Consider the following 15,753-nt stretch of genomic DNA (forward strand, 5'->3'; position numbering starts at 1 on the left):
AAAAAACCTGAGAAAACGCAACAAAATAAAACCAACAAACATTGAAGTCATTTGCATTACAAGGAAACTAAGCCAAACTGTTAGATCCATTGGAAGGGGTGAGCAAATGAAGCCGTGATACTGTTACAGTCTATGAAAAAGAAGCACGAGATAAAAATAACTTCCACTGTAAAAATCTCATTACAGCAACACCAGATGCTGCCAGCAATTCACCTGCCTGCCCTTTAACCATTGCTACTCCCTTTCCCTCGTCTGGGCTATGTACAATCGTAATGGTAGGGCAGGCATGCAGCAAACTTCCCAAATCTATTGGTGTGGAAGAGCTCTTTCAAAGGCAACTGCAACGTCCACACTGCCAAAGGGGACTGGACACGTTAAATGGCACGTTTAACAGGGCCAGCAATGTCTCCTGTATTGCTAACACCAGCCATGGATCAAGGCCGTTGCAACGTTTGACTAACTGGTAATATTGGAAGCAGGGAGTGATTTTTTTTGAATTCTCACTGCCTATCCTCCAGAAACTGGGAGTCATAGTCAGAATCAGCCCAAGTAAAGGACTTACAAACAGCTGATGTCAAATTAAGAAAGTTTGGAACTTCAGCTCCACAGGCATTCACATAATTTCCTAGTCATCTTCTTAAAGTTCCTTTGGCATGACGTAGGCACCCAACATTTCGTAAGCACTCTGGCAGTTTTGCAAAACCTACTCACACACAGTTTGAAGTCTCCCCTGGATCTAGCTTCAGAGTGCAATGGATTTACGGGTCTCATGCTTCGGTTTCTCTTTTCCCTCTGATCCCTGCACTGAATGTATACATTTACTTCCATCTGAGCTGTTCAGTGGGAGTCTACAGTGGTATAGCTGGTGTGTATATATATATACCAGCTATATATAGTGGTATATATAGTGGTATATATTTATATAAACTTAATCTGCCAGATACAGGAGATGTAGGTTTTCTAATCTGACTTTATCAGGGTGAGGAGAAGGAAAGGAATAGAGGAAGCTGTCTCTTCTTTCTGCTTCTAATGTCCCTGCTAAGATAGGACGATATTTGTTTTTTACCTAGAATAACTTTTTTCCTTTGTTATCTCTGACATCAAGCAATTGCCCTGTGCCCTATGGTGTTTGTTGCTCAGTAGTGGATTTTCACAGCCCAGTGTCTCTCCATGAAAGCTTCCAGTGCCTTGGCTTCCTCAGTCTACGACTTTGTGTTGCTGCATTAGAGATGAGCCTGATGTGACAATCCAGGCGTGTTCTAAATCCCATTTTCCCAGCCTGCTTAACCTCTAACAAAATGCTCGTTATGCTTATTTGTTTGGAGCGGGACTGTTCTTCCTGACAGCTTCAAACTGTTAGGTCAACTTTTACAAGGCTAGATTGGATACCCGGTGGCGGAAGCCTCTGACTTGAGGGATCCCTAACCAAAACAGGGACTGCTTTGCAACGTGAAAGAGTTCAGCAAAGGGTAATGGAGGCACAGGTAGCATTTTGCCATTTCAAAGTTACAAAAAAAGCTTCTTGGAGTCATATCCACTCCTATTTCTCTTGCAAGTCAGCAAGCTAAAGACAGCTACTATAAATAGCTGTCACTTGGTATTTACTTCTGCCATCTGGGTGGAGCGTTAGCCCAGGGTTGATGTCCTGCCCCTGCCCATGCGAGCACGGCTAGGGCACACTCATCTGCCTCCCTAAATACGTGGGGTCTGCTGCTGCGCATCCCGTTTTCCTCGCTCTGCTTCCTCTGCAGAGCGGCGGCGGGTAGATGGCAGAAGGCGTCGCTGCGGCCCTGATTCAGTAAGGCTGAAAAAGACCTTCTTTATCATTAGAAACAAAGATGTTTCTTTACCTGCCCAAGCCCATACGTTTTAACGCAGCACAGCTCGGTTCCTTTTCTCTCTGTTGCTGTGGGTTACGGAAAGTGAACTAATGTACTCGGCAAGCTTGAGTAATACTGACCAGCGTTACCTCTTGTGTTTGTTGTTTTTCAGTCCTATTATAAGCCCTGAAACCATTAGCTCTGAGCAGGCTGGAGTGGGAAGGACTTGAATGGAAATGTTCTTTAAGCACTAATTTTGCCATTCATATTGCCAGCAAGAGAGAAGGTCGTTTGGGGAACAAAATTTCAGTCTATCGCCTGATGATTTATATTTTTTTTTTTGGCTCCAAGAGTAAGAGAAAACTGAAATTAAAAGGTTTGGATGGGTTGTCATAATTGGAGCACTTCAAGCTGCGCGAACGCTTTTCAAATGACTCTCAAAAGACATTTCATCTGTCAAAAATAATTCATTCTTTTGTCAGGCTCAGAAAAGCAACTAATCGCTAGCAGATATGTTTATAAGTAAGAGAATACATGCCATGGATTTTGTCCAGCTCTACAATGTATTAGTATAAATCACAAGTACCTCTACTGACTATTCTCACCAATGTAATCAAGTGGATGTGGGCCCCAAACCACGCAGCAAAAGTGTTAGCAGTGAAATCCAGGAATAAATCCAATCTAGCTGCTGCGTACAGCGGAGACAACTGCCGAATTAAATTACTTTCAGATGCACCTCTCTCTCTACCTATAGTTTAACAATAAGCGTGCAATGAGAGAGGTGTTTCCCGGCAAGAGCCTGACCCTGTGTTCTCTCTGTACGAAAAAGCCAGGCGGGAATGTCTCGGGGCACGGCTGGACCACGGGGGCTACAAACCACATGGAAACCCTTTCTTTGGCTCCGACCACCAGCCCATGGCAGTAAAAATACTGAATCTGGGAGCGGCTTCGTCAAGGCAGCCTCCCCGGAGCAGAGGGGTAGCAGAAGGCCAAGGGTTTGTTTTCCTAATAACATAGGAGCAGATGCAGAAGAAAGATGATAGGAGCGCTCGTTACCTTGCTAATGTGGAACTCCAGCCTTCTCATGTATCTTTCGACCGCTTTGATTTGCTGAAGGAAAGGAAGAGGCAGAGGGTGAGGCACATTTAAATAAATCAGTAAGTCATCACCACGCTAGCTCTGCTCGGGTCTTCAGGTCCCCATGAGGCTGAGAAACTCCTCCTTAAAACATGCAGGGTTTTGTTGCCCGTGAATCTGGAGTTAGCTGTCCCACCTTACTACCATTAATCTGCTGCTGACAACGGAGCTCACTGACTTCTGTACCTAATGTATTTTTGAACAAAAAAAAACTTTTTCTTTGATGGGATTTCCCTAGTTTTTCGAATTCTTCAAAAAAAAAGGATCTGAGCTTTTTTAGTTCAAAATAAGGTATTCTCAGTACTTTGAAAACCTGTATTAAAATGAATCGGGTTTTGCATTTCAAAATCCATTCTCTTCCTCAGAAAACTGTTTTCAAAAGCAAAACCAAGCTTGGCATTTTGACTGAAAAAAAGCCAGGCTTGTTCAGGAAACGTTTTTGAAAGCTTTCCTTTTGTTTCACCCAAATTTTCCTGTGGGGAAAAATATTTTCAATTTTTCAATTTTTTCTTCCCCAGAACTGGCAGGAGCAGGGATGAGCCAGGGCTTGACCTGGCTCCCACAGCCACCCCCAGCGCGCCCCTGCCAGCCTCCCACCCGCCTGCAGCTGGCAGGGCGAAGTTGTGCAAGGCGATGGATTTAACGGCTGGCAGCTGACAGAAATAGGAGGTCTCGCTCCTCCGCCTCCCTCCTCCCCTGGCAGGGGTCTGCTTCCTTCCCTGTGCCCGTCCCAGAGCCAGTTTAACTCAGCAGACCCCAGGGAAGGGCTGGTGGGGTAAGTTTGATGCCGGGCTAGTGAGCACAGCTGGCTGGCGGAGGCACCAGGCAATACCAGAGCCCCTGGGAAGAGGCAGGGAGGGGGATTTCTTCCTTCGCAAGTGCAAATTGTCAGGTAACTTCTCCCTCGATGGTGTTGGCCTGGGCAGTAGATCCGGCTGAGAGAGGTTTCTCATGCCAGCTATGTACACCGTATGGATACTAACGCTTCCTTGCAAAACCCGTGTCAAAGGGGGTAACGTACCTTATCTAAATCGTACAGGACTCCCTGCAACAGAGAAGAGAAAACTGTGATTAATTTTGCGACGTAACAGCACCATGAGAAAGTAATGTTTGTCAGTCAACAGAAATCATGAAGAAGACCAGGGCTGGAGGGTAAAAGCATCAATGCAAATTCCTGCTCCCACCCCGAGGCTGTGCCAGCACCTCAAGAAGGTTACTGTGCATCCGCACGATGAAAAAGCGTGACACGTACCAGGCGTGAGTTTCTTTTCATGTCTTTTAACTGAGTAGTCAACTTATCCAGCTCTGTCTGGTGAACTTCCAGATACTCGCTGTAAACACAAACCAGAGAAGGGATGCATGAGCTCTGCAGCACATACCAAGCAGGCTGCTGACCATCCTAAAAGAAAACCTGTGCAACAAATGGCTTTCCTCATTGGATCTGTTTTCAGACAAAAACTCATTTACATTGATCTGTCCTAAAAGCAGCTCCCTGCTGCCTTTTTGGGAATACATAGGAGCCACTTATTTAGCTGTGTATAAGAGCTCGGTGTTCTCCTTACATGAACAACCAGTTTCAAGGAAGCTAATCTGCTGCTTAGTTTACAGGCAGTAAACTGCTGCTGCTCCTGTATCTGGCTGGTAAAAGCCTCGTTATTGTCTGGGACGTTATCTTAAGGGCGATACGAGCCTCTGATAGGGCTCTAGGAAATTTGGAGGAAAAAAAAGTCTAATGTTGAAATCCCAGCCTTTGGGAGCTTTCCTAGTAATTTGAGTGGAAAAGGGATTCTGTCCCATTTCCCGTACAAATATTTCAGATCCTAAATGTTACAATCCAGGCTCCAAGAGGTATATTTTCCTCTCCGATGATTAAGGATTCCTGTTCCTGTGATATGTTTCTCTAGGCTCTAAAATGTCACAGAAAGCTTCAGTCAACAAGCAGGATAAAGGCTCTTACTCCAGGCCATTCTTCAGGGCTCGGTAGACCTCTTCCATCCTTTTAGGCTGGGGCTCTTTGGGCGTGGTGCTGTTCTTATGGCCCAAATTATGCGTTTTCTTCACCTTCGCTTGGGGCTTCTTGACTGCAGAGGAATTTTCAATAAAGGAGTTACACCTGCAAAATGAACATTAAAGAGGAGGAAACCCCTGTAAATCATAACGATCTTAAAGGAGCATAGCTTGAAGAAATCTTCTGATATTATCTCTGCTAGCAGAAACGAATCTGCTTCTGTGCCTGCCAGTTAAAGGACTGCGTTTGTTTACAAGTTAAGAGGGCTCAGCAGCCTGGGACACGTGCTATCAGCTTTTGATATGCCAGTTGCCTTGCTGAGATACGAATGCTGGTCTGGAAACACTGGGCTGAGTCTGAGGCTCATCAGATGTTTCTCCATCTTATACCATGCCTGTCCTGCCTCACGTTGCTCAGCCACAGCCATAAAAGGGCTGAGCTACATCCAGGTGCTAAAAACAAAGGGAAGCCCAGATAATCTCAGGTGTAAAGCCTGGGGGCTCTTAAGGAAGGTTGGGGCTTGGTTAAGAGCGTCTCTGGAGGACAGCATCACACCGCTGGTCTTGAGCATGGACCATAGGTAGCTCCATATGGCAAAGGGAGGATAGTTGTTCTGCGTATAGGTGCCTCTTTGGTGACTCTGCTGGGGCCAGGTCAGCATCTAACAACTGACCTGAGCTGACAATGGGAGGCGACACTTTGCCTGCCATTCCTCTTCAATTGCTAACTGGTAGTCTGGCACTTGGAGACTTTACGCAAGTTTAATTGTAAAGTAGCCTCTGGGGGCATCAGGGACTGGATGACTGGGTAAGTGCCTGACTCAAAGCCCTAAGTCCTGTCTAGCTAAAGGGCAGCACAAGGAAAGGCTCTGCAGCCAAGTTCTGCCCTGTTTTCAGCAGGACATGAAGGCAGCCCTGCAAGGGAAACAGAGTTGTTTCAAAAATTGCAGGGTGGCAATGAGAAAACTGTCTTTTAGGTAGCAACGCTCTTAAACTGGAGCTAGTGGGAAGTGTATCATGTTCCTGCACATTTCATATGTTGAAAAGATCACTGCATAAGTTAGTAAATTAAAATGATTCTCTGAAATTCTCTCACAGCTCTGAGGCATGTGAGGAAGCCCTGCATTAATGGCGGAGAGGCAAACAGGCACTTGGTAGCCAAGGCAGAGGGCAACAGCTTAGTTATACAAACAATATAGAGAGAGATTTTAGCCTAGGCGGCTTTCTTTCGCAAGTCAGAGAGAAGGCAGTCCTCTCTCACCTCCCTTCCACCTTCACGCCATAAACCCCAGGGCTCCCTTAGGGCCTGATTTGGAAATTCCCCTTAGAGAGCATGGCACTTGCCTGGAGCGTCTCTCCTGAAGCCCGCTGAAGCCAGCGAAGGACTGGCTCCTAATAATCCCATTAGGACCTCCTGGAGAGAATGAATGTGATCCTATTGACATGATTTCAGGGAGCCTGGAAGATATTCCTGAAAAACAACAGAAAGCAGGTCAGCGACGATGGAGGGTAAGAGGCAGGCGGTGAGGCTGGGACTGCCTGGTGTCCATCATAGTAAGGGGTAACTGAACCCCATGAGGGGCCACGAGCCAGGGCATGAATCTGTCTGCGTTGCCAAATCATCTCACCTTAGAAATATAAAGGTCCTGTTTTCACTTCTGACTTATGGCCCAGGGTCTACTGAAAATGTGCCAGAGACACAAAGAGGGTCTGGATGTGGGACTAGAAACAAGATGCTTCAGCGTGATAATCCCAACACCATCCCTGATTTCTGCCATGCCTGGTGTGCTTCTTCCCCAGCCCTGGTGTCCCCATCTGCTACATCAGGGTGTCCCGGAGATTATTTTGGGAGCGTGCAGAGCTCTTAGGGGGCACTCACTATTACCGCAAAGTGTTATTACGCATAATAAAACAAAAAAAAGAGAGTTCATTCAGTTCATCGAGTCCTGCAGCTCCCCTTTGATTCTTGCTCATTTTCCCCGTGGCTGTTCCCGCCTGGCTGCTGAGAAGGAAGACGCGGTGGGTGTACGCGCAGCCACGGCATGCCGTGATGAGAGGGATACTCTCTACCACGACGAGAGATGAGTAAACAAGCTCCAGGCACTGCATGCTCTGCGTTTCATGTGTACAGGGGGGGCCTCAGCACCCTGGGAGGAAGCCCTTGCTCTGTGCGTGTGCTCGATTTCCATGCCCAGCTCGGCATCTACACCAAGCTGAGGTGATTTCAACGCACCCGCAAAGAAACAGCAAACAAGTGCCGTGGTTCACAACAGCTCCATCAGCTTGCTGCTGCCACGAGGGGAAAGGGGGACGCCTCCCTCTTCCTTTCCTCCTTGATCCGCTGTTTTCCTTGTCTCGATGCCGGCGCTTGCTGCCCTCGGCAAACAATGAAGCAGATTTTTCTGCTGCCTTGGTTTTGTGCTGCTCTGGCGAGGTGAATGGCGTCACCGAGCTGTCTGAGGAGTATGACGGCCAGCTGAGACCAGGCAGCAGGGCAGGGAGCGGGAGGGGAAGGGGAATGCTGGAGAAGAGGGCTCTGGTCAGCAGGTGCTGCCAGGGACCGGCTCCCCGATCCCGCAGGACCTGTCTTCTCATCGCCTCCTTCCTTCCTGGGGTGCCAGCACAGCTGCTAATGCCGTTGCGCTGTGAAACGGATTGAGAAACTAGGCCAGCTTAAAAATAACCTCACAAAAAGTGAAAACGAGATTTTTTTATAATTTTGTTCCCCGTTTATTTTAAAAGCTGGACCCAGCATGCCCCGTGCCCCCAGTTCATTTCACTCCAACAGCTGGGCCGAGGGGTGAGTTTGGTGCCGAGGCAGGACGGCGTGGCAGGGCTGGAGCTGCCTGCAGGTTTCATGATGCTCTGTGAAACCGTGACCTACGGGGCCGAGGGGGTGACCGCAAGTCTAAACCACCCGCTCATCCCCACAAACGGGGAATGAGCACGAGCCCCCAAAAAAGCAGCCACTTGTGAAGGCCACAGATTTGCAATGTAAGCCTTCGCAACCGAACGTATTTATTAAAGATAAGCACCAGAGCTACGTGGTGCCCGCACAGCAAACACTCACTGGAGAAAGCAAATACATGGGGAAACGTTGTGCACCAACCAGTTATATTTAATTTGTAGCGCTAAGCTGGGCAAATACTCTTTGAGGTGGCAGTAGATGTCATGGCGAGCTACTGCTTCTCCGTAGAGAGGACTGCATTGCCCGAGGAGCTGCTTTGTCAGGAATATTTCTGCAAGAGCTCTGCCAGAAATACTTCTTCCAGTCCCAGCATTGCCAGCGCCTCTGGCAATGTGAAGTTTTCTCTATTGCACAACCAAAACAGCGTGCATCTTTCTCTTTCAGAAGCGAGGGCTGCCCCCTGTGACTGGTCAGCCCTCAGAGATACCACCTGGGCTGCAATTAAGGCCAGTTTTCTCCTCTGCTGTGGCCAGCAGATAACAGTGCTCCACCCTTCATGTCCCCGGCCGAGCCCCGACACAGTGCGTCCAGCTCAGGGCTGAGCCAGTTCAACCACAGCAAGGATAAACCCTTGGGACAGAGAAGTTGCTCTCGGGCAGACCACGGACGTGAGCACCCATGCTGGGCAAAAACCCACGGCCAGGAGAGATGGGGGAAAGGGAGAGGGTGGGAGCAGGAGGGGGTCGGGAGCAGCCACTCCTCGCGGGCTCAGGAGAAACTGCAGTAAGGATGCGCTTTGGCTAGCTCGCACAGGGATAAACATGCTCCAGCCACAGCTGGAGATACTTGAGTCTTCGGTCAATGAGAGCCCAAATTTGGCCCTACACTCACCCCTAGCTCCTTAAGGCTCTCAGCACACCTCTGCAGGGCTGAGCACTGCTCAGGTTTGCCAATACCCGGCACTTGGCAGAAGCCACTTTGCAGCTTCCAGGGTCAAACCTTGCACCCCTGTAGATGGCACAGCGTCTACCCGGGCCAGCTGATGTCTAACAGTTCAAACCCCACTGAGAACCAGCTCCCGAGAGACAAAGCAGAAACCACCCGCTCACAGTACTCTGGGCGTCCATGCAGCAAGTTCTCTTTGGTTTTGCAAATAACCTTAAGACAGTTACGCTGCGTGCTGTCTTAAGGATTTTGCATACAAGGATTTGCATTAAAAGTTGGGTCCAGAGTGCCAAGGAGCAGAAAATCCCTTGCAAGTGTTCATCACTTGCCCTGTTTGACAGGATGACTAACACCCACCCCCCGACAGCATCTGGAGACCTATGAGGGTAGAAGCTAAACAACATTGACAGTCAGAGGAGATTTAACTGCATAAACATCAGCTGTTCCTCAGAAAATAAGGGGAATAAAACCAAATTTGAAGTTGGGTACTAGTCATGACCACATTGGATATAAAAACACAATTATTTTAGAATCAAAACTCCTGTCAAAATGCTAACATCTTCCACACGATGAACATCTTCTCTATTAATGTGAATGAAAGATGAATGGGTTTCGCTCCAAACAAAATCTTTGTGTCCATGTGTGACCATGTGCACAGATACTGGAAGTGTTTAAGTTTTCTTTTGCTTTGGGGAAACTTAAAAAAATAATAATTTTGGAAAATGAATTTATTTATTTATTTTTTTTATTTTGCTTAGGCACTCATGGCTTTGCAATGCTTTAGTAGCTAAGACTTTCCTCAAGATACCAGAAGGAAGTGTGGAAGAAGTGCAGTTGAAATGCAAATAGAAGTCCTGCCTGGAGCTACTCCTGCTCTGCTTTTGCATAAAATGGTCAGAACTCAGAGCCCAGTTAGGCTTGTGCTCTCTCTATATATTATATATAATCTTGGTCATTAATGCATGTTTAATTTCTGTACATTAGAAAATTGTGATAAAAGGAGGTAACAGAGCCAGAACTGATGAAATCTCCCAGTTCTGTTCAGTTACTTTTCAGTTTGCCAGGTTAGAGGTTGACTCTATTGTACAAACACAATCTGTTCTTAAGATTTAAACTCATATTGCTGACATCTCAGATATTTCCAACTGACCTCACAAAATCGCACCGACTCAGCCTAGCAGCAGCAGCCCTTAGCCCGGATTCACACAGACAGTGGCTGCATACAGGCACCATGTTGATGGATTATATATGATACCTACATCTAGCAAATACACTTTGAGCGATGAGTATTTGTCACATTGTTGTAATATACTTTGTAGAGGGGGATTTCTTTTCCTACCTCTTAAACCATTCACAGGCTTCTGTGCTATTGACAAAATAAACCTACCTCTGAATTTAATAATACAGTTGTATCCTGATTATACGCATAGATGTAGTCACTAGTATAATTTCAGTAAGGCTCAGCCCACAAGGACTTACCCAGGGCTCTTGTTGACCTGACTGGCATCCCTACAGATGAACACTACTAAGGGGATTTTGGTGTTACTCCAATGTAGTGACCAAGTTTCTAAGTCTGCATTTAGTAGTTAGTTGATATAATGCTACTGTCTTCTAGATACAGTATGCATTTCACTCTCAATATAAAGCATATTGCGCATCTAAAATGGTATTAAATGTTTCATTTTAAAAAGTCACCAGTCTGCTTACTGCTAATATAAGCATGTGCTGTGTCAGAGCATAAATAATATAATTAGTATTGCCCGTGCTAAGTGCACGGCAGTTGAATGATGAGCCCATCAGCAGAATCGAGGGATAAGGTGAAATCCTATCAGTACTCTTTCTCTGCCCTATCCACTGACAGCTTGCAGCAGGGGATGGCAGATAATTGACAATGTCTCTGTCCCCGGGGAAATAAAAGTCCCCTCTCCCAGCTCTCCTTTCAGCCTGGAAACAGGGAAACAGCTGAGCCTGAGCTAATGAGAGGGGAAGGGACCGCTGAGCCCATCACTTCCACAGGGCTGTGCTCTCTTCATCACCCTCAGCATGGACCTCCACCTCCCGAAATATTTTATAAACAGTGTGGACTTCTATCCAAGCTAAAAGAGGGGAAATTCAGTCAGAAACACATTTACTAAATCTAGGCTGACTTTCACACGGTCCGCTTCTTCCCCATGATCAATCTAGAGATGGTATTTTTTCTTCACTACATGATGAGGAGAAGTTGTTTTTGCTACACGTGTGCTAGCAAGCATGTAAAGCTGCAATAAATATACCAGTGGTTATGGTGCCCTTGATTCCTCCTGTTCTCTCCTTGTAGCAGCTACAGTTATGGCTCTGGGTCTAGGGTTTGCTGCAGGGAGTTAGGGAGCCATGTGCAGCTGAGGGTTTGTGGAACAGAGGCTTTGAGGATGCTTCAGGATTATGTAGAATCCTTGAGTAAATGGGAATGTGGGGTAGGATGCAATGACTGAAGGGATCTTTGATAATCCTTTGTTCCTATATTTTTTGTGTGTGTGACACAGGTTTCAAGGCCCATTCTGGATCTAAGAAGATGTAATCCCTACAGTGAGATGGTTTGTATGTTGTTCTTTCTGCTGACCTGTGGTCTGCAGGCCATCTGTTAAAATTTGGAGATGATTATTCAGGTTAAGGTAAGCCGACGGGTCCACTAAACTGATGTGAGTGGATTGCTACAGAGGTCAACTGATTCTGTTTTGCATGCTAGGAACGTTTCTTAACTGCAAACCTGGGGTATGTCTAACGAATTAACTGGTATCTTCTTGAATAATGAAAGAAAAGAATATGTTCCCCTCTCATCTATGTCAAGGTCTATGTTCTGCTTATCAGACTAGCTGGCCAGCTTGCAAAGGTAAAAACTTTTTATTGCAATAAGATCGCATTTAGGAGCATGCATCTCCAAAAGAATAAATCCAATAAGGGAAGAAACTGATTATACCCTAGAAGTCATGATCTCCTCCCAGCCAGCCAATTCTTTCTGCTTTGTGCTCATAAACCCAAAGAGCACAATTCAATTCTAAACATACTCAGGCTCAGTTCAATTCTAAGCTCATTCAGTTCGCCTTCAGCTGGTGTCGCTTGCTTTTGTAGCCTAAAGTCTAGTAATTTTTAATATTCATTTTCCATCTTTTTCCTTCTGACTTAATTGAATCACCTTGGCAATATGAGGCCAGCATGGCCAGCAGCCCAAATAATCACCTGGAATTTATGGTTTCCATGTTCCCTAGACTCTAGAAGGCACAGAGGTATGCATCTTGGATGATAATGTAGACATTCTTGTGGATGTTTTTTTAATATAAAAAATTGACAGTAATATATGAGTAAGAGTGCTCAGAAGCATTATAAAAACTTTCATAAGAAATTTAATTCTTTCACGAGAGTTTTTACACTTTTAGGACAAAAACTCTTAGGCATTAGTGCATAGGCTTATAATTCCTGGATGTGTCAGGAACATTTCCATGGGATGGGATCTCCTGGAAGCACCTGTAGAAGGGTGTCTTCTGTTGGTCACTGGATTACATGAATTAAGACCTTCATGGCACATCTACGCTCCCAATGATTGGGCTGCTCCTTCCTTGTGCAGGGTAGCATTGCCAGAGTTGTACAGACATGTGAGCTCCATCTGAAGAACTATTCTTGGTTTCCAGAAAAAAATCATGTGCATTTGTTCCATCAAAGTCCAAGGCTATGAGATATTCCTAAATAGCAGCATATGGCTATACTGACAAGCACACACTTCCCAAGCCTACATCAGCCGGTGAAAGGCCAGCAGATCTGTGAGCTTCAAGCGTTAATTTTAGCATACAGAAAAAGAACCACGTGGGCTTACCAGCATGGTTGCGGAGAGCAGTATTGCACAGAGAAGGAGCTACAGCCGAGATGGCTCCCTCTCCTTCAAATGGGAGATGTGGGAGCACCTGGGTCACGCTGGGGTGGGCATCAAAGCCATTGGCACCCACATATTCCTGTCCTAGCACAAGGAGGCAAACTTCTGCCCCATCTCTTGCAGCAACAAGAATCTTAGTTCAACCCACCGCAGCTCATCCTGCCCTCGCTGGCAGCCTGAGGTCGGTCTCTTCCTCCACCATGGACATCCAAGCCTCGCCTCTCACGCCACTGACTATCCAGCGGGATCTCTCCGAAGGCTTGTGCTCAACGGCTTTATCTGCGTCAGCGACGCCTGCAGTGATTCTTTCTTTCACTATTTTAATACCTTCAGTTTGGGTGGATTCAGTTTTTACAATGCACAAAGAAGTGTTTATGCAACTCATGCATCTTTTATAGCTCTACTTAAGCCCATAGCTGGAAGCTTTACTTTGTCATGCAGAAATCCCTGCAAGTGAGCACAAGGCACCATTACCTGTTTCTAACAAAAGAAAATGTTAGCTTTGGGTACTTCAGTACCAAATTGTAGCTTTTGTTTCAAATTATATTTTTCCCAAGACTTGATACTAATAGCAAGACTTATACTTTATGGTCTCATTTCTGTAAGAACATTTTTTATGTTGCGTGTAAGGACATTTTCAACTCAAATGCTACAGTATTTGCTAGCTCATCACTAGATACCCTGAGCAGAAACACAAGTTGTCTACCATCTGGAATAGCTCATGCTGTTTGTTCTGCTCCTCCTACCCAAACTGGATGAAGTACATAAACCAAAAAGCAATAATAATAGTAAGAAGAAAGCTAACGGTCCAGGTCAATAGCAAAATGGTAAAGAATATGTGGCTGTAAATGTATAGAACCTGATGCCTGACACTCCCACTGCAATATAGCTCCACAAATTCAGTACGCATCGGTCATCTTTCACACCAGTCTAGATGCCAAAGTCAAGGTGGGGACTTTTAACTTCATCTTTTATTTTTACTGTAAAACGTGCCTTTGGCTCTAACTCTTATCGCCTCAATAGCACAGAAATACTGACTGACGGCGGCTAAGGCAAAAGCAGCACCCTTCTGTCTCGTACCACCATTAGCTTTCTTCCTGCCCTTTTTGTAGCCACTCTTTCACCAGAGCTCTTGGTACATGCCCCGTTTCCCCGGCCGAGGAGTCCCAAACTGCCCTTTCCTCTGCTTAACCTCCCCTCAGAGAAACACCTACAGCACCGCTCCTTTCCCTTGGTATAACACGTGCCGGAAACATAAGGAGAGGAAAATGCAAATGAGTTATTTTGCTGTAATAAACCCAAGGAAAATAAATTTCTCCTGCGCACGACAGATGGGTTCGTGGTAGCTGACCTCATTTTTTTAAGTTCCACCATTTGTTTCGCGCTGGCAGCTGGAGTGAGCGTGCGCAGGAGCCTCACGCGGTGCCCTCCCCCGTGCCCTTCCCTTACAGCACTAGGGACACAGAGCAAGGGTATTCAGCCGGTATTAGTGTAGATGATAGGTAAAATTTGGTCTGTAACAGTACGTATGAGTGTGGCTGAGGGTCAGAATCCGGCCGTCTAATCAGATTTGACGTTCATTCATTTCAAACCCACCCCGGTATGCAGAATTATCTTTGATTAGAAGTCAACTCCAATTCTACTCATCATTGATCATTTTTTATCTCAATTAACGATTTAATTAAAAACAAAGCCCCCCTGCCATTCAAGTGCCAGCAAATAACCTAAAGAAAACGTATTTCTGAAAATCAACTAAGAACGATCGTCTCGTGCTTTAAACCCACCGTGCACCGAATCCGTAACAGCGGTTCAGCATGAGTGACCTGCACACGTAATGAATCACGCTGTCATTTCGGCAGCGCCACGCGGGAGTAAACATGGAAGACTGTGCAGCTCTGTTATCTATCCGTATATTAGGAGATAAGCTACAAGGAGCGATCTTGTGAGAAGTAGTAAGACTAGCAGGATGCAAAACGGGCTGTGGGAATTACTCTGTCTAGCAGCAGCCTGGCTACTTCTCTACCTCTTTTGGCATATGCCCCTGAATGCTGCCCGGTTGACCACACATGTTGGGTGGAATTTCAGTTTCTCAGCTCAGATCACAAAAAGTGATCAACCTATTCTGCACCTTTGCAAGCATTAGCAGTAAGGGAATCCTAGGAAACCATGAATGGTGCTGGTGGTGTCCCTTGTCCCTTACTGACCAACAGTAACATTTGGATGAGCCCATGAGTAAGATCTGAGAACAAGTGGGGTAAGTCAGCCCTGATGTCAACAGATGCGAATCCAGTGGGAGTCTTTTGGCAAAATCCATGATGACCGTGAGCAGTGACCTAAATTTGTACGTCAAGTGTAAGTAGTAGAGTGGCCTCACTTTCTCAGACTGTGTAAGCAATGAACATAAAAACCTTCTCACTGGCAGGAGAGAAAAGCAATGACCCAGCAGTGCTTAATATAAAATCATCCTTAAGAGTGCTGCTTTCTTTTATTACTTTGCACCAGCATTTCTGCTGTTTACAACCCTCATTTAATGCAAACGGCAGCAGCACAGGCAAGGACAGCAAGTCAAGGCTACTACTTCTTTGCATCTGCAGGGAAGTAAATGCATCAAGTAAACACATGAAGGATGGTTTAGGTAACCAGTAGGCTGCTCTAGAGATTATCTGTTTTGCTTTGGCCAAGAGAGACAAACTGTAGCTGTACTCAGTATCCAGTCCAGGTATGCTCTAATATAAGCATGAGTGAGCTAAATTAAACAAATACGATAGGCTTTTCATCCCTGAAAGGAAAGTAAAACATCATTGTTGTCAAATCCTTTCAGTTGCTAATGAGATACAAACGCTTTGCTGCTCCTCTTTGCTGCTCCTCTTTAAATACGTGGGATTAGGGTGACTTAAAATGCCTTGCATGTTTATATGATCGTTCTATTTCAAGGGGTGTCTTAATGGCACATAGCTCACTAAAATATTGTTGAAGACGCATCGCTACATGTTTTAGGACAGAACATCTTTAAAGCTGGATGTTCTTGTTCC

General features: G+C 45.8%; 1 protein-coding gene across 2 annotated transcripts in view; it reads right to left on the reverse strand.

Annotated features, from left to right (window-relative positions):
* RIPOR2 (RHO family interacting cell polarization regulator 2) overlaps positions 1-15,753 on the reverse strand; it is a 70,111-nt gene that overhangs the window by 28,868 nt on the left and 25,490 nt on the right. For both annotated transcript variants that reach the window (XM_075142212.1, XM_075142213.1), the window contains exons 2-6: positions 6,309-6,435; positions 4,915-5,070; positions 4,210-4,288; positions 3,979-4,002; positions 2,877-2,930 (exon numbers count right to left, since the gene is read on the reverse strand). In XM_075142212.1, coding sequence (XP_074998313.1) covers positions 2,877-2,930; positions 3,979-4,002; positions 4,210-4,288; positions 4,915-5,070; positions 6,309-6,435 — 440 coding nt within the window. The remainder of the gene's footprint in view (positions 1-2,876; positions 2,931-3,978; positions 4,003-4,209; positions 4,289-4,914; positions 5,071-6,308; positions 6,436-15,753) is intronic.

This window comes from Calonectris borealis, chromosome 2, assembly GCF_964195595.1.
Source record: "Calonectris borealis chromosome 2, bCalBor7.hap1.2, whole genome shotgun sequence".
Classification (NCBI taxonomy): Eukaryota; Metazoa; Chordata; class Aves; order Procellariiformes; family Procellariidae; genus Calonectris; species Calonectris borealis.